We start from the raw sequence: 27,763 nt of genomic DNA on the forward strand, positions 1-27,763 counted from the left end.
AGAAATATACCCCACATGTCTTAAGAGTTTAAGGTAGTACTCCTAAATTATGCAACAGATTGCCATCTGGACCTGAGCCCACCATGGCTGGCTGAATGTGAAAGCAAAAAAAAAAAAATTAAAATTCTGCTTTGTAATGATGACTTTTATAAAAATGTACTGCAGTTTACCTGTTGAGGGTATATGAAGCCAGAAAAATCTGCTTTATCAAACATTTAAAGGGGCAGTATTAGGTGTTTTTTTAGCCACATAAAATCAGTTTATAACACAATTACTATGTCACTATGTAACCTTCAGTTACACATAGAAAAACACTGCATTCATCAAATACAGCTTAAAAGAAATTTGACTTTGTAGTTCAGTGTCTTGAAATTTGGCCTTTGACCCTTTAAGAAACTCCCACTCTTTCTGAAACTCTGCCTTCAGGAAATAATCACACCGTTGCTTCTCTTTTAACCCTTTAATTATGTTTTTACCAGCCTTGCACTGAGAAGTAGCAGATGCTCAGGTGTTTGCTAATTGCTTCTTGCTAGTCTGAAGGAGCTGAGTGAGGTCAAAGCTTGGAAGCTCGGAAACTGCAGCTCTGAGGAGTAGCTTTGTTCTTGAAGGCGGCACTCGGTACCCCCATGCGGGTTCCACAGTTGAATGGTCGCCACGGGAGACTCTAGGGTTCCTCAAACATGCATGTAAGAAGGCAACAGTACAGGTTTGTTTTTGATGAAGGAAGAAAATGCATGAGCTGAAGCTCAAAAAAGTAAATTTTCCATAATATTGAGAAAAAAGTTAAAAAAAAAAGTTGTTGGTGGAAAAAAACTAAGAGAAAAACTTCCTAAAGTGTTCCATACTTTCTGCAACATTTGTTTTAGCATCTAAAACTCAGATTGTTGTGAGCCAAAAGTTCTAAGAAAAGCCTGCCGTATCAAATGTGATGCACAAAATATATTATAAAATAAATGACATGGCAAAAAAAAAAAAAAAAAAGATTTTGCTTCAAGGCTTCATGAAGATCCTAGCTCTACAAAATGAGAATTTTCTGCCTATTTTTGATGGGTCAGAATTTAAAGGGTTGAGGGATGTATGTATTTGTTTAGTTCAAACTGAATTTTAAATTCACTATATCTGACTTTAACTTAGACTGTGTTTTTAGTGTTTAAGTTCAGATTGCATTAATTCTATCAACTAAATACCCACAATATTGGAAATGTTTTTTTCCCCCTATTTCTAAGAATTCAGCATAGGAAGTAGCCATTCCTCTAAAAGCAAAATAAAATGTATTCAGGAATTGACGCCTTAATTGCTGGAGACATTTCCTGGGGTCTTGTGTACATAAAATGGAAGTGTTTGGTCATAACGATCATTATTATGTGTAATGAAAAAAAGAGGTAAGCCTGGTGAGCACTAAATGTGAAGTACAGTAGTTACAGGTGCATTCAGTAAATAGATGTCATCATGACTTTGGTGGATATTTAACAACTTCTCAAGACATCAAACCAAAAGCTAAAACATGGGCAGAAATTCATCTTCCAATTGGACATTACTAATGTAAAGATTATAATAATGTATACCACCAAATCAGAAAGAAATTGCTTCAGGACAACAAAGTCAATGTTTTCCAGTAATCATCACAGAAACCTGAGCTCTCAGTCATTTATGAAAAAACTGAGTTGATTACATCAGGAGAAATGTGCCACAAAATCAGAAAGGAAAGTTTCAGAGGCATACCCAAAACTCTTGTCATACATACGCTCCACATGAGTGTTTAAAAGTTTAAAATAAAAATAAAAAATACAGTTTAAAAGGCAAGTTTGTCAAAATGTGAGTAAGATTCTGAATTTGAAAAAAGAAAAAGAAAACATGTCTTTCGCATTTAGCAAATAGAAATAATTGTGTTAATCCCGACTGACGTAAAAGAAAACGTTTAGTCCTTTCTAATGTCAAATGGTGAGAAAAAGAGTCATCTGTCTTCAACTTGGAAACAAATATCTGGTATCAATTGCATCTGCAAAATATCAAAGCTTGAATTGATACCAACAGCTCAGCATATCTTTGCTAATAGTGACTCATCACCGACCAACGTAAGCGCTGTACTGTTGTTTTATTGATGTATTAATCTTTTGAAAAGCCGCACGTGGTCAATCAATCAACTAGTTAAACATCAAATTGCATCGTCAGATTGAGATAAGGGTCCTGTGGATAAGACTGCATTCAGTCTGGCTCGTAGACATGCCTGAGCAATCAAGACTGTCGGTCAGTTGCATAACTCTGGCTGTAGTCCACGCCATGGTTGACCTGGTACAAAGAAAGATCTGGGCAAAATCACCTCTTGGTGATGTTTTGAAATGTTGCAGAAATAACACTTATGTTTAAACGAATTTTTGATTTTTCCTTGACTTTCTCTGAGCTTATAAACAAACTGCCAGAGAAAAGGCACAGAGAGATGCTCCATATTAAAGTAATAAAAGAAACATTTTTTCTAATAGCACACTGATCTACAGTTCAGGTCAAAAGTTCACATACTCTCATCTGGTGTGTAAATGTCATTATCTGTAGGCTCATATCTAAATGGTTCTTTTCCAGGGCACAACAATTAAATGAAATGCATTTTTAATGAATTTGAAAAAGAATATGGTGCACATATTCTTATTATGATAATATTATCATATATTATCATAATATGGTGGGGAGGTTTGAAAACGCCAATGAATAAAGAGTCTTGTCTCCTCTCCATCAACAGTGATCAAATGGTGTCAAGTTTTGTTGTCTTTGAGGATTCCTGAAACAGCAGACAGGTGACAAAACAAACCAAGGCTTCTGTGGCTGTGGAAGCAAAAACTCAGGTGTGGGAGGAACGCAGTGATGCTGCTGTTATAGCAAGCCATAAATGCCACAAATCACATGATGGCGCTCAGTGATGTGTGACAGCATTCAACGACCTGAATAAATGGCCAAATTTTCCAAGTTCAGTAGGTTTTACAAAGCATTGTAAAAAAGCAGCATTTTGATAGGGTTAATGCCATATTTTATGCCAGCCTAAGTCATATTTCAATTTTTTTGTGTGAATGTTTAAACAGATATGTGGTAAAAGTGGTGATTTGTGGCACTAACTGGTTGCAGAAATGTACAGGTTCTGTTAAGCTCTCCAGGTTTAACAGGAGAGCTTCCTCTGTAGGGTGACTGGACTAAACCTTAGATATGTAGAAAAGCCCCATCATCCAGAGGAAGAATATTTCAGCAGCTTGAATTTACAGTAGTTATTCAAAGTGAGATGGTTCAAGTGTCTGATCAGGATGCCTCCTGGCAGCTCCCTCTGGAGTAACTTGTTGTCCAAACTTCACAGTGATCCCAAATACACATCAAATATAAAACAAGCTGAGATTAAGCTTCTAGAAAGGCTTTCAAAATCCTGACTGCAACCATAATGAAATGATCAAGGACTGCTGCCACGCGGCCAGTGAATTTAATTGTGCCACAAAAAAGGGTCAAATATACGTCGAGAAACAAACTAAAGGTTTTCTTAATAACCACAAAAACTGCATTGGGTTGAGTTGCAACCCAACAGTGAAGTGGCAGTCATTCCTCAGTGAACAACAGAACCCAATAAAATGCTATTAAATATAAAGAATGAAGACATTTTTGGATCATACAAAGGCTCTGAAATGCAGTGTTTAAAAACACTCACTGACAGAACTACTGTAAACAGATATAACTAACACAATGACACAGCTACATGGAAAAATTAATCTGTGCACCTAGAGACTTCTTGGTAGTATCTTACCTTTGTAATTCAGTTGCTAATACAGTCACAGTATGACACAGTCACCTTATATTCTGACCGGTGTGATTTTAACTGTCTGCAGGCACATCAAATACGGTTATCTAGGCAGTCTCATGTCATCTCTTTATTGGTCAAGGTAACGGTCGATCAATAATTCCCCTCAAGCTAAACTACAGATTGATGAGGGCGTTCAAAAGTTTGTATGCCAAAGTTAGAGCTATACACGTTATCTGTTCATAAACTGCGATATTAGAGTTCACAGTTAAAGTCTTGTTAGCATTTTGAGAAAAGTGTTTTAATATTTAATGGTGGTGCCATCTTTGTTGTTTGTGCTTGTAGAACTACATGTTCTTATTGTTTAGCAGCTTGATACACTGCTTAATGCTTAAAAATAAAGACAGGCTGAAGATGTGGGAAAATGAGATAGTGTTTATTCTTCTACAGTGATGGAAGTATGCAAAAGTCAGCGCTGTGAAAGATTGCACACTATAGAAATACAGGAAAAAAAATAAAAATCCTGAGTTTTTAGATAAACATTTTATCTTCTAATACAAAATAGCTTTTCCACGTTGCTCTATTGGCATGAACACATTTAAAAGCTTGCCGATTTAAAAACTCTTTCAGAGTACAGGATACTCTGCAAATAAATTACAAGCATCACATGTTTAAAAACAATAAAACTCTAAAGCTTTACATTTCTTACGCCCAACGCAAACAGAACAAACTTTTTGCAGGTAAACTGTACAGGTCACAATCCTCAACTTTCTACAGATTTAAGACAATTTTGAGTGGCATGAATCAGCAGTGAGTACAGCTATAAAAGAGTGATTGAGAACGAAGCTGTTCATTACACAACCGATGCTTTTTTTGTCCCTTCGTGAAAACAAAAGAGAATTTCTAAAAACAGCAATATTTCCTCTTTTTAAAAACACTGAAGAGCAAATGTCTGACTACGAGTCAACTTTACAAAAGTGTGGTTACACGGGTAGAAGACAGACAGGAATGTTGTTATTGTAGGAAAAAGGCTCTCTTCAGGCCAAGCAAACAAAAGGCAGATTCAATCCACGTCCAAGCCTATTCATGCATTCGTCCTGTGCTCATCAGTATTTGCCAAGTTCACACTGGGCAGCGATAAAGCATTTCCAATTAGCGGATTGTCCATTTTGAACCGGTCCACTCCTGATTTTCAAATGGGAAGCATGGCCATTTGTGGGTCCACCTTTTTCTGGTCTTTCCTTTGAATTAATTTCATGCAGCCGTCATTCTAAATGAAAATGTCTTCCTCTGCTGGAGGCCGTCACGTGGCGTCTAGTTGTTCTCTTGTGAAATTGAGGTCTTAGAAAAGAGATAAAAAGTGACGTGAATGCATTCATTTAAAAAAAATAAATAAATTAAGTCCTGTAAAAAGAGTTATTGACCCTTACAGGTCACTTACTGTACATGTTTCAGATCAAACGTATTATAATCAAAATTAATCTGACTAAATAAAAAAAGCTGTTTTCAGTTGACTTTATTTATTAAGAGAACAACCTGTCCCTGTGTAAAAAAAAATAAATTAAAAAATAATGTAATTTTATTAAATGTTCTCTTAGCTTTACAGCGTATTCATATAAGATTATGATGATCTCATCAATCTACATAATATTTTTTACATATCTAAGGAATCTGTTTCATTTTGGTAAATGAAATAGTCCTTGGTTATTTTAAGGTGTATCTTCGCTAATGTGAAATCTTGAACATTATCAAAGAGATGGCTTTAACAAATATTTTTACATATTTGTTAAAACTGTCACTATGATGTCATAAAAGCATAGTGTGGGGCACATAATCTGAACAAACAAATAATCAAGCTTCCCTGCGTTCTCCTAGCTCTATCTGCAGAAATACACAACTTTTTGCATTTACTCGTCTACCTCTGTCTAATACTTGAATTGTTTGATGATCTGAAACATTTAATTGTTAATTTAATTAGCAAAAACAGAAGAGATCTGCGTGGGGGTGAATACTTTTCGAGCGTACTGTCCAATTAATAAAATAATAATAAAAAAAAACCCTCAGACAGCTGCTGCTCAGAGCTTCGGGTGTATGTTAGGTTAAGTTCATTGTGTGCTCACGCTCATTTACTTATCTTATCTGTCCTGTTTTGTGTTGCAATCTATTGAACCAACTTGAAAGTTTTATGGTCAAGGTATGCTTATACAACATGCAGATTACAGATAAGGCCGATGTCAAAGGCAGCATGGCCAAAAACCAAGCAGGCAACATTTTAGAATTTAATATTTTCATGATTTGACTGTAAAATCCAACTCCCAAATTAGAAATAAACACTTCTTGAAGATAAAGTTAAATTCAATTTAGCTTATCTGTAAAATGAGAAGATGAAATGGAAATGCTTTATGTATGGTATGTGCAGCAAGAGTAAGTGGAAATGTGTCAGAAGTTTGGTCACATTAATTAAAGGGAATACTGTTTGAAGTTCTTATGGGCTGCATCTACAGAGTGTAACAAGAAACCATAAAAACGGCCATTTCCCTCTCTAGAGACATCGTTTGTGGGGGGAGGAAAGTCTGGGTTCAGCTAATAGTCTTTTCTAGTCTGACGCTGTTTTTTTAATAAAATCCTCTCTGTCTGCAGGAAAAATCACCAAATGATCTTGTTTGTTTTCTTGCAGGAATGAACTTAAAAATCATCATTTTACAGTCATTGTTCAGATGATAAAAAGAAAAAAAACAAAAAACAAAAATCAATGAAAGCCCACCCAACTTTTATGGGGTTTGAGTTGAATAATTCCCTCCTGAAAGCTTCACTTTTTTGGCCTTATGCTTTCTGTCTGAAATACATAGATTCTGAAAAAATAATAGGGCAAATTTGAAAAAGGCCTGCTTTTTTTAGTCAATTTTCCTAATATTTGATACATTAGACATTTGCATTCATGTAATTACATTTAGATATCCATTTTATACTCTAATTATTTTTAAAGCATGCAAAAAAAAACCTTTAGAAACAGGTTCTTGAGCAGGAATGGGCACTTCTGGTCCTCGAGGGCCGGTGTGCTGCAACTTTTAGATGCGTCTCTACTTCCACACACCTGAGTCAAATAATGAGGTCATTAGCAGGACTCTGCAGAACCTGACTGCACTTGGGAGGTGATTCAGCTATTGGATTCAAATGTGTTGAACCAGGGAAACATCCAAGAATTAATGTGCCAAAGGAGAGGATGTCTCAAAAATACTTTTATGAAATTAAACATCCAGCTTTGTAGATGTTTAACTATTTTATAGATGCATTAATACCAATTTAAGGGAGAGGATGTCTCAAAAATACTTTTATGAGAAATTAAACATCCAGCTTTGTAGATGTTTAACTATTTTATAGATGCATTAATACATTTACTTAAAATCAGGTTCAGATAAGCTACTCACATATGGAGTCCTTTCTCCGTACTTGCTCCAAAAGGTCATCTTGACGGTGTTCTTGTGGCCTGTTCGCTGGTCAAAGGTCTGACAGGAGTCGAACGGGGGACTGTACAGGTGCAAACTCACGGCGCACTCTGTGTGACTGACGTTTTCTACACGATGCAGACCAATGGAGTCTGAAACACACAGACACGTTTAGAGACAGCGTCTCCGGAAAGGTGCGAGTCTGACAACCATCACACTCAGGCTCCATTTGCTGCACAGCGTGGACTTAGAGTGGCAAACTAAATGGTGTTCATTGTGCAGACACAACTATCTGGGAAGTAGCGAAAGACCCATTTAGCATCACACTAACCGGTGTGTAACTGCCTATAGAATACCTGCAGAGAGATTTAATCTGAAAATAACTGTGTGATCTTCAGTGTTTGTGATAAGACCTCATCACAACCTTTTATATATATATATATATGGTATATAATGTTTGAATTTGCTCGCACGGCAACTAGTGTAACTGATAGCAGATGAAACACTGAAATATCTGTCCGGCAGTATTTATACCAAGAAGAATCATACCATGATGATGAATCAAAACTGGTATGAATGTGCCTAACAAAAGATTAAAAAAAAACTATTTTTGTGATTCATGTAAACTCACCTTCCATGTCCTTCACCCCAACAGAGAATCATGAGATTGAACTTCCCATTACCCTCATCAACCAAGTTCCTCGTGTACCTGCAGAAAGCAACAGTCTCACTGAATTAGAACAGAGAAAATGACTTTAACATCAACTTGACAGAAAAAAATAGTTTCAAGAGAGTCGCTGTTTGAACATGAGATTTTGAAAAACTAGTTTCAAAAATATATATTGTAAAGTGGCCAGTGTTTTTATTATTATTAGTTATTTTCACATAAAATATTGAATTACTTAAGTATTAAATATTAGCATTTACCAATTTAACAAGCTGCATGGCACGATATACAGAGGTTATTTCGGAGAATACATTATTTTGCTTAAAGAAAAATAATAAAAATATCTCAAGATCTGAATGCCAGCCTTATTTTTAAAATTAATTTTGTCTAATGTGTAAAAAAAAAAACAACAACAACAAATAATAACGAGACTAAAACTACGAGTAATAATAACAATTTCCGGTAGACAGATACAAATTCTTAAATAAAATATTAATTTTGCATCATCAAAACCTAAAAATGAATTGCCCTTTGAAGGTATTGCTTCTATTTGTCTCATAAAAACACCAAATTTAACCCCCTAGCTTGTAAAAAGCCAGTGTGCGTCATGTCCGTGTTTTTCCAAACATCGTGTTATTCGATTTTTTGCGCACAGTCGTCCGTTCCACACACCTCCGTCGTGCGTGTCACGGCAACAGTGAGCGGGTGTGTGCCTGTCCTGTGTGTTGATTGGATTCCCCCGCCGGGCCCCCCCTACCCCCCACTCATCTAGTCCAAACTAACCCAAACTATCTGCGGGATAATATTCAGTTTTTCTCTCTGAAAGAACAGCGCTCTTTATTTTAGAGGACTACATTCATTGTATCAAGGACTAAGCTCCTCATTCTCTTGAAAACTGCTCGTGTATGTTTGGAAATAAATCTAAATCCGAATAAATTATGCAAATAAGTTCTTTTTTTATTTAAATAAGATGTGCTGGAAACTGTCGCACTAGATGGGAGACAACAAGTAGCTCCTTTCATTCCAAGTTTTCTTCATTTAAAGAGAACAAACTTTAACAACAGCGTTTACTTGGCCTATTTTAAAAACACATTTCCTTTTTTATATATGAAATAAAAGCTGAATTAAATATACTTCTGACATAAATAAAACAAAGCGTAAAAATGCAACTACTATCTGCAAAGGAATCCCTGTGTAAATGCAGATTTTTTTTTTATTACCTGTATTGGTCAAACTTTGCATACTTCATCCATTCGTGAGGCTTGCTCTCGTATGATTCCATGATATTCTGAACCTCCTCCACATTGATGGTGTCACTCTCAAAGATCTTGTGCAGAATTGCGATCAGCTCGTCCAGAGTTTCGGGCTTCACCACCTCGGTTTGCTCCATGTCTGCACTGCACAGGAGGATTTTATTTTTATTTTTTCCCCTGCTTGTTTCGCGTCGGATGAAAACTTCTGATTTATCTGCTTTGTCGAGAAGTTTTATAGGCTGGCGCAGCAATTTGGGGACACGCCGGTGATGGACTGTACCACTATGGAAGTGAAGGTGAACGCCCACAGCTTACTAAATGAAATTCTCCATTAGTGCATCTCTGATTATTTTGAAACTAACTGGGTGCACCTTTTTTTAGAAATCCTTTATTGTAAAAATAAGCTTTGATTTTTTTAAAAGCAATGTAGTACTTTTTTCTTACATTGCCAGCTTGAGCTAATCCATGAGTCCAATTCCACCACGTTGTCACAAACACACCCTCCACCCCGCTTTTATCTCTCTCTCTCTCTTGCTTTCTCTTGCTCTAGTCCAGGCATTCCTCCAACAATAGGCTATGCACCCGGTGTTTGTGCAGCCTCTCATCACACAATCAACAAACTCACTGTCCAAGGTGTTTTCAGAGAACAGACTCACAAACAAGAGGGGGAGGAGAAGATAAACGTGGGAAAAAAGGCTGAGAAGTAACAAACTAGGTGTTGTATGATATTTTCTACAGAAAGAGGCTTGAAGTTTTTTTTTTTTGTTTGTTTTTTGTTTTTGTTTTTTTTACCTTGCAGCCACAAACTTGAGTTTATGCTACTGTGATTTTCTGTCAAATATAATGGTGGTGACATCATGCTGTGGAGATTCTTTTTCTGTATTAGGGACAAGTCAGCTGGTCCAACATACCAGGTAATGCTGAAGAAAAACCCATTGGAGGCTGCATAAGAGTTTGAACAGGGTGGAGGCTGACATACCAAAACAACCCTAAAATGTCCCAAACGGAGGGATTTTGAAAAGGTTTAAATCTGACAGCATGTTCTTTTATTAGAATGGCACAAAGACTGCTTGTAGTGCATCAAAATGCAAAAAAAAAAAAAAAAAAAAAAAATCTCAAGGGTTGTAAGATATGCTGGAAATTATTAATTATTTTTTCATGAGGGAAAAAAAATTTCATTGCTCAAAAAGCCTCAGTGAACCATTTAGGCACATTTGGTTATTTGTTGACTTCTCACACATTTCACAAAAAGCATCAAGTCACAAATATTTTCTGCATCCATATTCTTCTGCAGCTCAACTGTCTCCTTCGTGTTTTAACTTGTCCGCCTGTGTTCACATTGTCCTGCAAGTAGTTTTTTTCCATTATGTCTGGCATGCTGTTAAAGCTGTCTGAGCTTATGTAACTTCCCCATTAACTTTTTCTACAGGCTGAATAATCTCTTTCCCTCTCCTGCCAACAAAAAAATAAAGTAAAAAAACCCAAAACAAAAAGAAGCAGGTAATTATGGTTGATGTGTGGTGAAGACAAAGTGTACACTGTTTGCTTTCTGCACGTTGCTGTGCACTCGCTCCCAAGAAATGCAGAAAATCCCATCAATGCTGATTTAAAAGCAATTTCAGTTTTTTTTCTTTCTAAAACCTATTCAAACAGTTCACTCAAATATTTCTATTTTTAAATAATTCTTGAATGGCGGTGGGTGGAATCAAGCGAGCTGTGATGCTGCAGCAGGAAAACAAGCCTATTATTTTCAGTCATCCAACATGTGGCACTGTGTCATAGGAAAAATCCTCCCTGGCTGAGGATGAAGTCAGGCCACCATGTTTACAGGCAGCATGAAAAGTGGAGAACCTTCTGGGGGCTTGAGCCAGGTTTCAGGAACAGCTGCCACATCATCAGTCCCAGATGTTGTGCAGCTCCCCCCACTGGTTGAAGCGCATGTGGGGCTTCAGGGCCTGCAGCAAGAACTACCTGCACCTATAAAGTCATGCCAGTGATTTGTAGGTGGCTCAAAGGAAACTGTTCAACTGGTTTAGGGTCTACTACAAATAATCTTTAGTAAGCTTTCAAAGGTCCAGGCTCCAATTCAGTAAAAGGTTTTCAGCTTTTCACAAAACACACATTTGTTAATTCTTTGAGGTTGTGCTCAATTTACAGGAAATATCCCCACTTTTTTACATAGAACAATTAAAACATTTGAGGCATTGGCATAGAATCTCCTCTTCTAAAAGTTCTGCAACTATCATCTCACAAATGCTAACAAAGTTAGTCAGTTTAGGTTTCCTTAAAGTCACTTTGAAGACTGGGTTTACATTCATGCTACAAATAAATAAATAAATAAATAAATAAATAAATAAATAAATAAATAAATAAATAAATAAATAAATAAATAAATAAATAAATAAATAAATAAATAAATAAATAAATAAATAAATAAATAAATAAATAAATAAATAAATAAATAAATAAATAAATAAATAAATAAATAAATAAATAAATAAATAAATAAATAAATAAATAAATAAATAAATAAATAAATAAATAAATAAATAAATAAATAAATAAATAAATAAATAAATAAATAAATAAATAAATAAATAAATAAATAAATAAATAAATAAATAAATAAATAAATAAATAAATAAATAAATAAATAAATAAATAAATAAATAAATAAATAAATAAATAAATAAATAAATAAATAAATAAATAAATAAATAAATAAATAACTAAATAAATAAATAAATAAATAAATAAATAAATAAATAAATAAATAAATAAATAAATAAATAAATAAATAAATTAATATATAAATAAATAAATAAATAAATAAATAAATAAATAAATAAATAAATAAATAAATAAATAAATAAATAACTGAATAAATAAATAAATAAATAAATAAATAAATAAATAAATAAATAAATAAATAAATAAATAAATAAATAAATAAATAAATAAATAAATAAATAAATAAATAAATAAATAAATAAATAAATAAATAAATAAATAAATAAATAAATAAATAAATAAATAAATAAATAAATAAATAAATAAATAAATAAATAAATAAATAAATAAATAAATAAATAAATAAATAAATAAATAAATAAATAAATAAATAAATAAATAAATAAATAAATAAATAAATAAATAAATAAATAACAAATAAATAAATAAATAAATAAATAAATAAATAAATAAATAAATAAATAAATAAATAAATAAATAAATAAATAAATAAATAAATAAATAAATAAATAAATAAATAAATAAATAAATAAATAAATAAATAAATAAATAAATAAATAAATAAATAAATAAATAAATAAATAAATAAATAAATAAATAAATAAATAAATAAATAAATAAATAAATAAATAAATAAATAACAAATAAATAAATAAATAAATAAATAAATAAATAAATAAATAAATAAATAAATAAATAAATAAATAAATAAATAAATAAATAAATAAATAAATAAATAAATAAATAAATAAATAAATAAATAAATAAATAAATAAATAAATAAATAAATAAATAAATAAATAAATAAATAAATAAATAAATAAATAAATAAATAAATAAATAAATAAATAAATAAATAGTTTGAATGAAATCTCCAAAACCAAAAAACAGCATTCAGTAACAATAACATCTTCAGTTAAGACAATAGGTAATACCAGTTTCCATTCGTAGCAAACAGGCTTGTGCTGATTATGTGAACTCCCATATTAAAAAAATTATATATTCCACCTGACCTTCTGAAAGAATTTCCATTTTAACTCTTGCAGCCATGTGTAAATTCATCTGGATGGGTTGGTTGAGGATTTTCTGGATCTCATCCATATACTGCAGGTCTTTTTGTCTTCTATTGCCTTTGTAGAGACATCATGTGTGCATCAACACAAAATAAGTTTTTTCCAATTACCCCTGAGCTTCAGCTGAAGTTGTTAAGCTTTTGCCCTCACCCAGTTTTATTGTTATTTATTTAGAGTTGCTCAACATTGTTTTGTTATGTGTATTGCATTGATCTAAGTTACATGGTTTTCAGAAAATCTGGAGATTTTTAAAGAAACTACTCATCTCACTTCATAAAGAGCTAAACAAATTACTCTAGTTTTATGCTACTATTTTGTCCAAGCTCATTCAGAAGGAGAATCATTTTAATATATATATTAGATTTTAAGAACTCCATACTCTTTTTCCCTTTGCTTTACTTTGCTTTTTTCTGGTTTCTTCTCTGCCGGTGCACTGATTGCTGATCCTCATCATCTGAAGGGCCCTGAACAGCGCTTTGATCGGCACCTGCCTCCACTGCATGTTTAGGTTGACCACAGCAGGCGAGCAGTTTGCCCTTAACTAGATGATGCTTCATGGATCCATCTGCTCAACTCGAGATGATCCATCTAGTCCTTATACCTGACTGCCACATGACATATTTTGCATATTTGTTTTAGCTTAAAAAGTAATGAAAATGAGCAATACAAGGAGACCAGAAGTATTAGGCTTAGAAAATGCTATATGCTGCAGATAAACTGTATTAAAAAGTTATGGCATTAAGAAACTAAACAAAAAAGAAGGAAATGTGCAATCTTAAGTTGATCATCTACTGAAAGGCAACGTTTCACTTAACATCTCTTTGGGAATTCACCCAACTGGTATTAAAATAAAATACCATTTTCCCCAAACTGTGTTATCTTTAGCGTTTTACTTAAAATGAATCAACCTGAAATGGATACATGGATGGAGAAATTGATTGATTTTACTGTCCCAACTGTATAAATAGGCTCTCAATATTTAATCTATACTGTGAAAAATCCATTTTTAAATATAAAGAAACAAGCAAACAAACGCAAATACACTCAGAGGGCGTATCAGAGTTTATGATTCAGGTTTATATTTTCTTATTGAAAATCAGCTCAACTAATGAGTGTTTACAATTTGTGTTCCGCTTCGCCCCCGTGTGGATAATTCAGCGTCACGCACCCAAAAAGGAAATTGAACTGAAAAAAGAAAACAAGAGTTTTAATCCATTGCGGCTTCCGTAGCAAGAAGAGGCGGATGACTGCTTCTCTTGACGTGGAATATTTCCGTGCAGACGATGGAGGAGTAGCAGCACGGTGAACCTGGAAACCATCAGATTCAGACGGGATTTTAAGCCCTGAAACCCAGTCAGGTCCGGCTCGTTCCGGATCCGACAGAACCCAGTCCAGTAGAGGCTGAAGCCGCCGAGCTCTCCGCCTCCCCCCTTCAGCTACAATCATGATTAAAGCCATTTTAATATTCAACAACCACGGCAAACCGAGGCTTTCTAAATTCTACGAACATTATGTGAGTAAAAACAGGCTCTTTCAGCCACTTTTGGTATTTATTTCCACTTTTCGCCGCGAGCTAATTAGAAACAAAAAAGCCTATTAATAATTAAAAACGTGACACTTTCTAATAAAATCAGTGGTCTGGACACATTCTACCTCTGCTGAAAGCTTCCTGGCTGATAGAAAGCATGTGTGTTTATTGTTTTTTTTAGTCATATAAACGTCTACTCCACGATGCCCTTTAAAGAAAAATACTGAATAATTAAAGACGTGCAATCCAAAACGAGGCTCTCTCATTCAGCCTGAGCCAGTATGAGGAGAGGGTTGCTCCCAGTTTTACGCTGGTTTCTTGTGAACATCCAACTGTGTGGATGATGTGAGTTTAGTGTTTGTGTCACATGACTTTAATGACGCCCTTGTGAGTAACTCGTGTTGAACTCTAGCCTTTATTTCCTCTGAGGACTTTGGCATGTACCTGCTTTGTTGGTAAAACTAAAATATAAAATAGTCAGGTTATGTAATAGTCTTTGCAGAGCAGGCAGTGCTGACTTCTCTTAATTGGATTTGTACATCACATCAGTGGCTGTTCTTGATGGCAAGGTGCCCTATGTGACCCCACCTGCGGGGCTCCACCCCTAATAGCCCATCTAAAAAACAAAAAACAGCAACTTTAATCATAAACTTTTAAAGTTTATTATTATTAATATTATGTGTTTCTAATATGTTTTTAATATATACAGCTGTGGAAAAAAATTAAGAGCCTACTGCACAGAGCCCCACTGAAGACCTCCTGGTTATTCCACAAAATAAATATTTCTGAGTTAAAGCATTAGTATTGTTGTTTCTAAATTAACTTGTTTTCTGAAAGGTCTGAAAGCACTGCATGTTTTTTATTTATTTATTTATTTATTTTTTTAGCTATTTTGACCATTTCTCATTTTATGCAGAGAAATACAAAAATTTTGCTTGGAACTTTGCAGACATGTTGTCAGTTTTTTGTAGAATAAAAGAACAATGTTGATTTTATGGAAACCTATAAAAAGTAAAATGAGAGAAACTTATCATTTTAAGTGGTCTCTTTATTTTTTCCACAGCTGTATATTCATATTGGTCTGTTTGATGTTAAACATGTTAAATGTTTTTTCTTTTATTTTTGTCTTTTGCTCCAAAAAGCATCCAGACATGCTTAAGATTCAGAATGGGTTATGATCTCATTTAAATTTTGAGCCACAATTTAATGGTTAGCACATAAATGAAACTGCAAAAAATAAAATAAGATGGTGGTTTGTACTTTGGAGGCTTGTCCTGTGGTTTGATAGAAGTAAAATTAAAATATAGCAGCAATGACCAGCAAGCTTTAGGGAAACCATCCTAACTCTGAAGTGCGGGCGTGGCAGCATCATCTTGTAGGGATGTGTTGCTACAAAGTGCTCTACCCACCATGAATAAGTCCAATCTTTATATTACTTTATTATGTATGCAATGTGTTACTCGCATTTTCAAATAATGTATATATTGGTCTTTTCAATGTTAGTCATGAAAAATGTTTTTTGTTTTACGTACAAGTCTTTTACTCCAAAGAAAACATCCAGACCTGGTTTAGATTAAGTGTCCATAATTCTAAAATTGACACAAGAATAACATTGCAAATAATAATAATATCTCTTATGGCTTGCTGAAAAAGCCAGTTACAAATCAAAGATCTTGAATTTTGGAGACATGTCCAGTGGTCTGATGAAACATTATTGTCCCATCAGACCCTGACGTGTGTCTGCAGGGAGGAGGAAAACTGCAGACACACATCTGCAAGAAGATATCAGCCGCTTTGCAAAACACAAATTGACTCTGACCTCTGTTTTCTGCTATTGACCAAACTATTGACGGCCTTGTTTAAAAATAAAATAAGGCGTCCTATTAATTCTCCACCTCATACTTAACCTGTTTATTGAGGCAGACATTGATTGGTACACATTTGAGGAGGATCAGTTGCGACTGATTGGATTACAAGAAGGCTGTGTAGACACCATCTGTTATTCTGTAAGCCAAGGTGTTGGGTTACCGTCTGCAGGAGATTTTATTTCACACACTGTGTGGGCTGCTGCGAGGCGAGAGCACTATCTTTATTATCTGTAATGGGGAGGGGTTGAGTTTGCTGCTGTGGCTGAAATGAGTTGATGGGAAAAGTCATGAATGATGCGCGTTTGTTGAATGGATGAGGATACAGAGACTGCAAATAAACAGGCCACTTTCATACTGGGGGTTTAGTATAAATATAGATGATTTTGCTTTACATTCAATGTTGCCTGTGTGTGATATTCTCACAGGTGTCAAATGACCAGCAAATGTCTGTTTGAACATGAACGTAAAGCGACTTTATTTAAAATATGTCTGCGTTACTGTTTGGCCACACGGTCTACTTCTTATTTATAAACAACATAAGGGTATAAAGCACTTTATTAGAATGCACTCTAGCAATTAAAGGTACATTAGAGTCTACTGTGTTGCTAAAGGGCTCCTCCTGCATTAACGTCTTATTCTTTGCTGCATTTTTTTATTTTTATAGAGCAGAATCCACACAGTGCCTTCCATTGTTATTGGCTCCCATGGTAAATGCCTAAAAATGAGTTATTTAGATTTGTTTTCCTCCAAGTCATCTTGGATGCAGTTCTCCCACCGTGACCTTTGCCAATTTTCTTTTCCTCGCTTATTGCTCTCCTTGGAATGTGTCTGTGTGTCACATCATGTTTATATCCCAGGGAAACAGGAAGTCCTAAATGCAAGTTATTTAACCTGGATGAAATTATACAATTATAAATATATAAATTACAAAAGGCTTGAACTGTGATTTTGTGTTAAGGCTGCTAATAACTGCAGAAAAGGTGATTTTTATTTTTAGCTATTGTTACTTTACATGTTCCTTTGGGGCATCTGAATAAACATACTCAAATAAAAACTTGTATTTCTTTAAATTTTCCCATGGAAGATTTATTTTTATTTATTTTATACTTTGTTAGGCAGCTTTTGTTATGCAAACCCTAAACACGGAGGGAGCAGAATGTTTCACTTTGAATCAGGGTTTTATAAAACACTGAACATCATGATGAAAAATTCAGAAGTTTGTCATTTTCAGTCTCTCACTGCTGCTCCTGTTTGGATCATTAAACTGTAAGTACGGTTAAAGCTGCTGGTCCCATGCTGCAGGTCACATGACCGGTTTTTTGCCCCCAGCACGCCGAGTATTCGCCGTCTCCTTTCTCCTTGAACCCACCAATCCGTTTGGGCCCCACAGAGAGTTATTTGCTCCCTTTGGTAAGGCTGCCTCACTGTCGGAGACTTAGAGGGGTTTTTTTTTCCCCCCCTTTTGCTGTTGCACTTTCAGTAAAACAATGTTAAGTCACAAATCTGTGTTTGAAGATTTAACTTCAAACACCTTAAAAATATGTTGTTTTAAGCAACGTTTTCTCCCCCGGAGAACATGTGACATAACTCTGATATGGTTCAAAAATAGATATGAATTCTCTTCCTTGTGACCTCTGTGTACTATTGGCATGTGTAATCACTTTCTGCTGATTTAGGAGTGTTTAAAAGAAATCTTTGAGGATTTATTTGCCCAACAGCTCTGCCTTTCAACATGTTGTTTATCACCTCTTTATTAAAAATGTCACCTAGTCAGAGAGAGTTAAGATTTGGATAATTAAAAAAAAAATCTGATCAGATTAACAGGTGGGGAACAAAAATCTCCTCCATTCATTAATTGCGCCAGAAGTAAAAACTTCCACCATTTTCAGTCCATAAATGTGTCGAGCACTATTATATGCTTTATTGGATTTTTCTCAGCTCAGTTAAAAATCAAGCAAAGGTTAGGAACATAACTATATCAATTAACCATTCAGCTCATGTTTTTATCTGTGTTTATAACCTTCCATTACAAACTAAATTAAAGACCAGAAATTACTATTCTTTGTTGAACGTCTCTCTTTATTCTCTGTGCAGAATGAAGACACAGAGCAACAGATCATCAGGGAAACTTTCCACTTGGTCTCGAAAAGAGACGAAAACGTCTGCAATTTCCTAGAAGGCGGATTGTAAGTAATGACCTACAGGTGACCGAAACTGTTTGCAACGAGCGTCTCAGTGCTACGAAGTCCATCTGCACATTTGGTCTCTTGCAAGAGTTATTCATTATTCACTAACGAGTGGCTGCAGAGGAAGTGTTTGTACGCATTTCCTCTCTTGACATCCTGCTGCTCATCTGATTGATAAGTGTGAAACATTAAAGTGAAGCACTTCACCGCAAAACGTTTAACTGGTCATAATAATACATTTGTAAAAGCACTCCAAAAGTGTCTGTATTAGCAGGCAGTTGAGTTATTGCACAGGTTTCGTAAGGGTTGCAACATTTCCTGTGGCAACAGAAATGCAGAAACAGATTTATTTATTTTTTTTTATCAAACCCTTCATCAGACTCATTGCTTCTGATATCTTCTGTTTTTAGAGTATATAGTTTCCTATCTGTACTTTTATAGCAGAAAACATCCTGTTGCTTTTCACCTTCTGTTTTATCTGTCATAACATGTTTGTGTCTGAAGGTTTTATGGGTCAAGCTCATGCCAAAGTGCAGGTCCTAATAATGTTTAACCTATTGGGGCTGATGTCATGAAGACTAAAAGGATTAATTTCTGGAAATGCATTTTCATAAAATTTTAAACAATTGCTCATTGATTGAGATGCATCAATCAATCAGTTCTACTTCTGTCACGAAACCTGGATCTAATTATTTAAAAAATGTAGCTGCTGAATCCAGTTTGAACCAATCCAGGCTTGGATTGTTGTTGGCCAGGAAAACAGGATCATTGCAACTCTATTTTTTTAATTTACATTTTATTCTTTGCGTTTCAGGTTGATCGGAGGATTGGACTACAAGCTGATCTACAGACACTACGCCACGTTGTACTTCGTGTTTTGTGTCGACTCATCAGAGAGCGAATTAGGAATTTTAGACTTAATCCAGGTAAAACCCTGCAGATTTAACATCATTGGTTACTGTTTGTTGGTTTACTTGTAGAGTGTTTCTTAACTTGTTTTTATGTTAATTTCAGGTTTTTGTGGAAACGCTGGACAAATGCTTTGAGAATGTCTGTGAGCTTGACTTAATTTTTCATGTAGACAAGGTGAGAATTTGTCATTCCTTTATGTAATGTTTATGATTCTGTTTGTTGAAGCCTCATCATGATTATTTACGATACTGTTGTAATAATATCCTTTAGTGATTATGGCCCGATTTATCGTGCCGTGCTTGTCTGATCAACAATCACATGTTGGAACATGTTACGCAACATCTGATGGTTTTATTGCAACCAACTTCCTAAAAACAACCTAAAACCAGAACATACTGCTGATTAGATGTGATATAATGAGTTTATTGGTTAATTACACAGTTAGATTAGCTATTTGTATATAATATATGATATTTCATGTTATTAATGATTTAAAGAGCCAATATTGTGGTAATTAAAGGCTTTGTATGCTTCAATAGATTCAGAAAACACAGTGCCTTGCAAAAATATACACCTTTTATGTGTAAAAAAAAAAGTGTATGGTGGTTTTTCTACATTTTTTGACAAATCCCAAATAGACTCCAGAAAAACTGCTTATTATAAAAACTTGCTTATGTCACTAAATAGGCTGTAAGAGGTCATGTAGGGGTCAGCAATAAAACAAACTTTGTATTTGTTTCTCTTGAAATGAAGCGAACCGAAAACGTACTGAACTGTGACTTTTGGAACGGATACATTTGACTTCATGTATCGTAGTTACACTTGTTTGCTTAAGAAAAACTAGATATCTTAAAGAAATAACAGTTCAGCATAAAACCTTAATGCAGCAGAAGTTTAATTATTAAAAGCACATACTTTGGATGCAGTAGAACTATTTATCTTCGCATTAAGTAATATTTTAGTATTGTACCTTGAACATTGAATGTCCTATAAGTGGCCTATGTGAATGTGTGTTACCTGTTTTGACTGACTTGATTCTAAGTTTCTCTTGAATATTTTGCAAACTTTAAGGATTTTAATTCGGAAACTCACTGAAAACACTGACTAGAATATGCGAAGATGTTCTTTTTGCTTGAACTGCGGGTTGAGCAAAACGCACCCAAGTCTAAGCCTTTAGTGTCGAGTCAGAGTTATCTTTGTTTCACAGTCTAAATAGGGCTGTTTGCCACAAACGTGGTAGCAAAAGAAGTTAAAAGTTAAAAAAGATATTTCTTCACAAAGGGGCTCTGAAAAGACATAGAATAGCTGTAAAGCTAACAAGAGCTGACTGAATCAGAAAGCAGGATGCCCTTCTTTAACAATAAAAAATGTTCCTTTAACAAATTCACTTAACAAAAAAATCACAGTGATTGAAGTAAGAAATATATCAGACTGTGCAAATTCAGGGTTTTAGGTAGTCTACACACCTGAACTCTGTAATCCACTGTCAGAGCAAAAAAGAAACATACACACTTTGTTGTTCACCATTACGTGCTGCTACAAACACCGAGCTGCCTGCATCAGGACTTACCCTCTGTATGACTCCCAGCTGCTGCTGTCTTCAGTGTGCCGCTGTCAAACTGCATAATAAGGACACAGCCGATGCATTTCAGATATATTTAACCTCTGCATGTACATCGCCATCTGCTCAAACGATGTTTGTAATTCTTTAATGAAGAAAAGCAACAACAGGCTACATTACAGATGAGTCACAAAACATGTTTGATTCAAGAAATCTGCAACAGTCATCAGACACGCATCACAGCAAGTTCTGTTTGCTTCTCTTGTGTCAAATTCCCAGGTGCTTTCAGGACACGGTGAATATTTTGTTGCTGATCTTTCAGAATCTGATGCGTTTTTCTCTTGCTGCTGTTGTGGACGCAAAAATTCCTGAATACACAATGATTTCACCCTAAATAAATGTGTTCTTTCTTATTTAAACTGCATCGGAGCACAGTGAGCACTGATCAATACAAAGGCTTCAAAATAACTTTGAACGAAATTCCCACAGTGTTGCTGTATTTGCAGGAATGTCAAATCAAAATGTATGATTTAATTAACAGCTATTGCTAACTTGGATACAACTGGTTGCTATAAGCTGGATAATTAGTCTGACTATGTTCTTCAGTAGAGTCTGTGGTTGTTGTTGTTTTTTTTTTTTTTTTAATATAGAAAATACTTCGAACGATGCCAGATTTGTGTACAGGAGAGTGAAATGCATTAGCCCTCTTTCAACCAGCTGACCAGCAGTATGAGACCACAAAGGGGGGCTTTCTCTAGTATTTTTTACAAAAGACTTCAGTTTGCTGTCAGTTAAAACAAATTGGGAACTTCTTACTGGTTTTTATACCAGTAATCGACCCAGGCATCGAACAGAGAGTTGGCTCACCAGTCCATTTCCAGGAGCAGAGCTTCCTTTGTTTGACCTTTGAAATGAATTGTTTACTATAACTCTGTGAATGTGTCTGTACGTCTTTTATTTATTGTTTTTAATTTCTCAAATTTTTAGATTGCATGGCATTAGTGGCCTGTATTTATAGTCAAGAAACAGACAAAATTGGACAGAGTTAAGCAGTTTGTCTTTGAGTTAAAATATTGAAGGTGCTCTGGATCTCTCCTGCTTCAGGTCCACCATATTCTGGCAGAGATGGTGATGGGCGGGATGGTCCTGGAGACCAACATGAACGAAATCATCACGCAGGTGGACGCCCAGAACAAGATGGAGAAATCTGAGGTGAGCGCGTCCCTGCCTGCTGGCTGACTTGACTCTGCCTCCACACCTCTCTGAGGCGTCGTGTACAGTATGCAGGCATGTGTGTATGCTGCACCCTGCATGCTTACTCTCCAGCGACTTTCTGTGGATGCTCTCGACCTTTTCCAGAGTGTTTGTGCTCTCTTCAGCATTCTCCTTCCGCTTCACTGCTTCTTAATGTTGATCAGGGTGAGACATGGTCTATGCCTTAAACACACATTATTAAAAATATTCATGCGTCTGGTGCTTTTGCTCTAAGAGTACCACTATCCAGTGAGTCTGCAGAATCTGTCACAGGTAAATCTCAAATCATTAAAGTTTGGTTTACAGTATCTGGCTTGTTATTTTAGAAAAATGCAAGTTTTTAGATGCTCTTTGTGTAAAAATTTCCTATTGCATCATATCTCTAATCGAGTGTCCCTGCTTAGAGCCTTGTTAAAGTGCATTGTTTTTTTTTCAGCTTTGACCAGCAAATAATCCTTTGCTTGGTGGAAAAATGAAATGAAACAGGCAGAGACAATTCGGTTCGATCATTTTCTTTTCATTTGGTTTGCAGGATTTATTAAAAGTCTAAAAGGTCAATTGCATTAACACAACTAAGAAGAAGTTTTAATTCTAATTGACAAAGATAAAGAATGCTGGATGGCTGCTTTTTGTGTATTAATCAAAGGTCTTAATTTAGTCTTTTTTTTTTTTTTTACATTAATATGAGTTTCATTGTATGCTTTTAACCTGACAGATAATTTTTTTGTTCGATTGTCAGTTTGTAAACGGTCTTTTACTGTTCTGACATCGAGAGCTGCTCTGTCTTTTCCTTTTTGGACCTATCGTAGACCACTGAGGTTTTCATGCACTGATGCTAATTCAATCTGACTGTTTGTTTAAAGGTCAGCGTCTGGCAAACAAGGATGAAGCTGTCCTTCCTGCAGTCTGGTGAAAGCCAAATACCACAGCTCTATTTTGTTTTCATTAAGATTTAAGTAAAAAAATAAAATAAAATAATTGGACCAAGGTTAATATTTCTTCTGATTCCAGATGTGGTGTACAATAGGTCCTATCACTATCTGTGGAGATAAACTGTAATTACTTTAATCTGCTTTAACATTCCTCATTCCTCTTTTTCCTGACCCTGTCCAGTTCTTTCCATTCTTCTCTCTCTTTACAGACCTTTATCTTTCAGTCTACCAGGCAGGACAGGTAGACACAGGTACTGCTAAATTTACAACCAAACACTGTAACCTTAACTGAACTTTTTACGTCCCCTTTGACCCTCTCCACATGGCCCTTCATCTAACTGTAAACTGACGTCACTAACATACAATAGGAATCTTTCACGACAGACCCAAAAAGGACTCAATTTAACTCTACAACTAAGAACAAAACACTTTGACAGATAGAGGAGAGTCAAAAAACTACAGTCTTGTACCTCTATACTCCCAGAAAGATGTCATTTAAACCAGTGTTGCTCTATCTGGGTCCTTAGGATTTAATGCCCTGCATGTTTAGGTGTTTCTCTGCTGCTGGAATCAATGACGGCTTCAGTGGGATAATGGATCAAAAGGAAGACGTCTCTATAGCTTTCAGACTAAGGTTGAGGTTACAAGTAGGCCTGTCACAATAATCAAAAAATCCATTAATCGCATGATAGATGAAAATAAACTCAATGATTTCCATTTACCTGATTTATTGTTTATCTCTTTTTTTTTTCTCTCTTTCTACCAAAAACTGGATGGTAGAAGTCTTCAGTTTGGTGGTTTGCTGTCAACTTGCCCTTTTTGAAGGGAAATTTAGTTTACCAAGTCTTTAAAATTTGTCGGTCTATTTATTTAATTTGGGTACTTAAAATGTCTTCCAGTTCTAGTGTTAAATGTTAGAATTTAAAGTTTACTGATATTTGAGAATGTGTTGCATTATTTCATCATTACCATTACATTACTTAAAAATGATCTCAAAACAACAATACTGTGGTGCTGTGGTGGCGCAGGGGTTAAGCCCCACCCACATATGGAGGCCTTAGTCCTCAACGTGGCAATCGCAGGTTTGATTCCCAGCCTTTTCCGCATGTCTTCCCCCTTCTCTCATTACCCACTTTCCTGTCAATTTACTATCAAATAAAGGCCCCTAGAGCCAATAAAACCTTTTAAAAAAAAGAAGAAGAAAAAAATTTGTAGTATTATTTATTGTGATAACATTTGGAACAATTTATCATACAGCAAAATTTGTTATCCTGACCAAATAGAATAGAAAAGAAATGTCCTTTTACTGCCCCACATTGATACAATTCAGGTGTAACAACAGCAAGCTAAATGCAAACGTAAGTCTGCATATTCAAACTGAGGTAATAAATATAAAAATATTGCTAAGACTGCACTGTAAGGCCAAATTTACTGCATACAAAAATAACACTATGCAATTATTAAGTATAGCCAACTCGGATCAAAAGAAACTAAGTAGGGTAAATACTTAGTTTAGCACATGTAGCACACATTTTTCAACAGTAGATGATAAGAAACATTGTTACAGCAGTTTCACATGACTGTCTGCTGCTAAATCCGTCTAAAGCCTCAAACTTTGTGCACAGAATCAGGTTACTGTTATCTTTTTCAAGAGAGGTGGTTTTCAGACAAATTCTTGCAAGACAATGATTGTAATTTCTGAATCCTCTGCCCTGAATCAGCATTCCTCTCGTTTAGCGACCTGGCTGTCTTCCCGTCTAACACCAGTGTCCTTGATTCCTGGCACAGGAAGGAATCCCCATTAGACAAAAAGCCTATTGAAACAACCTCGTGGAAGAAGGACATTAATTTATCTACATCCCAGACATACTTTTCCTTCACCCTGTGATTTTTTTTTTTTAAGCTTGTTTTGAGTGTCTTTCTCAGATAATAAATGTACAGGACTGCTGATCAGTTTGGTTATTTATGGGTCTGTCGAGTAAAGATTTATTTTGGAGTTCTCTAACTGCAGTGGTTCTCAAGCGTCTTTTTATGCCATAGAAGAAAAAGGGAGACTTCTTCCTCTATAAATGTTTAGATTTTCCTAGTCTGATGCTTTTATTGGAGGCTAAATTTGCATCCCTGTTGAGATCCACTGTGTTAGAGTGTAGCGCCTCCTTTACCCTGAGAGTAGTTTATCTCTATTAGACTAACAACCTTCCCATAATACCAATGATAGATGTAATAAATGTTTACACGGCTCTTTGTTCAAATAATGTTTCTAGACAGAAAATTTGTATGTATACGTACAACTCGGTAAAATAGAATATCACTTTTTGAGTGAATTACTAAAATAAATAGATCCTCCAGCGATATTCTAATTTACTGAGATGTTACTATATATGTGTAGATGGCACAACATTAATATCTCCACTCACAGAAATGTATTCACACAGAAAAATGCTAGCTACAGTCATATCTAGAGGTACAGTATCCCCTGCATTATTAATGGCTAAAGCTTTGACGCCTACATTCTGTAGTTGCGTGGTTATCTGAGCATCATTTATCTTCAAACCCAGATCCATTTTTCTGCTTCACATAATTCTCTCCCTGCATTTTTGCCCCCACCGGCCCACAGTCGTCCGGTGGGTTCACTTTCCAAGCAATGCCGCCTTTTTGTCCATTTGATGAATGTTCAGTGCTGCTCAGTACATCAGAGTCAGTGAATGAGTAGTTTAGATCAGTATGTCCTCACAGTTGAGTCCTAATTGGCTCTGGTTGTGACGTCCGTCATTCTAGAAATAGAAAATGCATGTGCATATAAAGCTCTAAAGGCATCTGAATGTATGTTTTGCATATGTTGTCCGTCTCAGTGCTTTTGCATTTTGTCAGCAGATGATTGTCGTTCGTTCAGTTGTGTTTTCTGTCCTGTGTCTTCTTGTGTTCAGCTGTTATCTCTATTAATGTTTTTGCTTCACTGGTTTGTTTCTTATCAAATCTCCTTGTGTGTGTTTGTGTGTGTATATGTTTGGGTTTGCACAGGCTGGCATCGCAGGAGCACCGGCTCGCGCAGTGTCAGCGGTAAAGAACATGAACCTCCCGGAAATGCCCAAAAACATCAACATCGGCGACATAAGCATAAAAGTGCCAAATTTACCTTCCTTCAAATAGCGGCAGCAAGATCCATGAACCTTGAGTTGTCAGCCGATGTTTACCGCGATGCGATCTGTTTACCAAAACTTCAGATTACTAACTTTTATCAGTCTGGAAGGTACTGTGTGATTTCACACTCCATGTTGTGATGTTATCTCCTTGGGTTCATTGTTGAGCACCATATTAAATGTTTTGGTTTTTTTCTGTTTGATGGACAAATGAAGTATTTATCAGATTTACATTCCTTCTGCTTCACTGCAGGTTGGCTTGTAGCATTCAGCACCTCCATTACAGATTTGTGGCGTTTTGTTACTGAAAGGAAATGAGAAACCAACACAAGTGTTTACTTTAAAGAGGGAGAATAGGTGATTTTTGGTGAAGGGGGGCAGTTACATTCAGATGAAGAATATGAAATAATTCCAAATCAGCCGCAGTGTTTGAATATAAATTACAGAATGATGGTAAATTAGGGAGACTAAGGAATTTAGACATACATAAATGCTAATTTTGTTTGATTTTTCTGATTGGTATGTGGACCATTTTAAAAGATTTGTCATGTTTTATGGGATGATTATGTTAATTTTCTGCTGTGTATGATTTTACTTTGCTTCTTTTTCAACAATAAACTGTCAAAACTCAACATATGTTTTGATTTTTTTTTTTGGTATTTGTATCTATTTTACACAAAAAGTGTACACTATTGTTCTGTTGCATACTATTTCTATGAAAAGCAATATGCAGATGGGAGATGGTACTACTTGACACAGATGAAAGTGGTCCAAGGTCAGAGAAAGTGTTTGAAGCATCATTACAAGCAAATAAGGAAGAGAGAAGAAATGTAGATTTGTTACAAGTTGAGCAGGTACAGTAACTTAAGCTTAAACTAAGCCTTATTTATTAATGTATTATCTCCAACAAGAAAAATATTCCTCAATTTATCTGTTGTTCAGTAGATGAATGACTGAAAGCATTGTTGCGTATTATGTACATGACAAATTTGAACAGAATTTTTTTTACATACATTTAAAATAGGAATAATAAACATAAAATAAAACATTCATTTTTAGTTTAAAAAAGAGAAAAAAGAGGCCAATACTGAAATCCTACGCCCATTTGACTGGCACCACACGTTTTTTCCTTTCTGGTTGTTTTTTCATCTACTTTATGTCCAGTCTCCTTACCTGACTATTGCAGAATATGGTGTAGTGTGTTCCTTTAGAAAGTAGGATTATAAAAATACCAACAGTAGAATTATTGTATGGTATGAAATTCAAGAAAGAGCTGAATCACGACTTCAGATATGCTTCAGTTGATTATCTACTGTATGTCAAGTTTTATAACTTATCAGATGTTTACATAAAGAATGATTACTATTTGTTTAAAAAATGAGAGAAAGTCTATGTGAAATATTTATCCACACTACATCAATTT

At 34.9% G+C, this 27,763-nt stretch overlaps 2 protein-coding genes across 3 annotated transcripts; one reads left to right on the forward strand and one right to left on the reverse strand.

Moving 5' to 3' along the window:
• Positions 1-4,184: 4,184 nt before the first annotated feature.
• cdo1 (cysteine dioxygenase, type I) lies at positions 4,185-9,620 on the reverse strand. Its single transcript, XM_044111001.1, has 4 exons — positions 9,103-9,620; positions 7,847-7,924; positions 7,198-7,384; positions 4,185-5,110 (listed from the first exon to the last, which is right to left on the reverse strand). Exons 1-4 carry the CDS (start codon positions 9,270-9,272, stop codon positions 5,084-5,086), a joined length of 462 nt encoding a protein of 153 aa, XP_043966936.1. The 5' UTR covers positions 9,273-9,620; the 3' UTR covers positions 4,185-5,083.
• A 4,553-nt stretch (positions 9,621-14,173) lies between these two features.
• ap3s1 (adaptor related protein complex 3 subunit sigma 1) lies at positions 14,174-26,972 on the forward strand. Of its 2 annotated transcripts, XM_044110250.1 has the most exons (7): positions 14,174-14,472; positions 18,450-18,541; positions 19,356-19,467; positions 19,556-19,627; positions 22,119-22,226; positions 23,410-23,451; positions 26,222-26,289. In XM_044110250.1, exons 1-6 carry the CDS (start codon positions 14,404-14,406, stop codon positions 23,443-23,445), a joined length of 489 nt encoding a protein of 162 aa, XP_043966185.1. In that variant the 5' UTR covers positions 14,174-14,403; the 3' UTR covers positions 23,446-23,451; positions 26,222-26,289. The 2 variants fall into 2 exon arrangements, with proteins under 2 accessions (XP_043966185.1, XP_043966174.1); XM_044110239.1 differs by lacking the exon at positions 23,410-23,451 and having other exon boundaries at positions 26,222-26,972.
• The last annotated feature ends 791 nt before the right edge of the window (positions 26,973-27,763 follow it).

The sequence above is a fragment of the Gambusia affinis genome, linkage group LG03 (genome assembly GCF_019740435.1).
Source record: "Gambusia affinis linkage group LG03, SWU_Gaff_1.0, whole genome shotgun sequence".
In the NCBI taxonomy this organism is placed as follows: Eukaryota; Metazoa; Chordata; class Actinopteri; order Cyprinodontiformes; family Poeciliidae; genus Gambusia; species Gambusia affinis.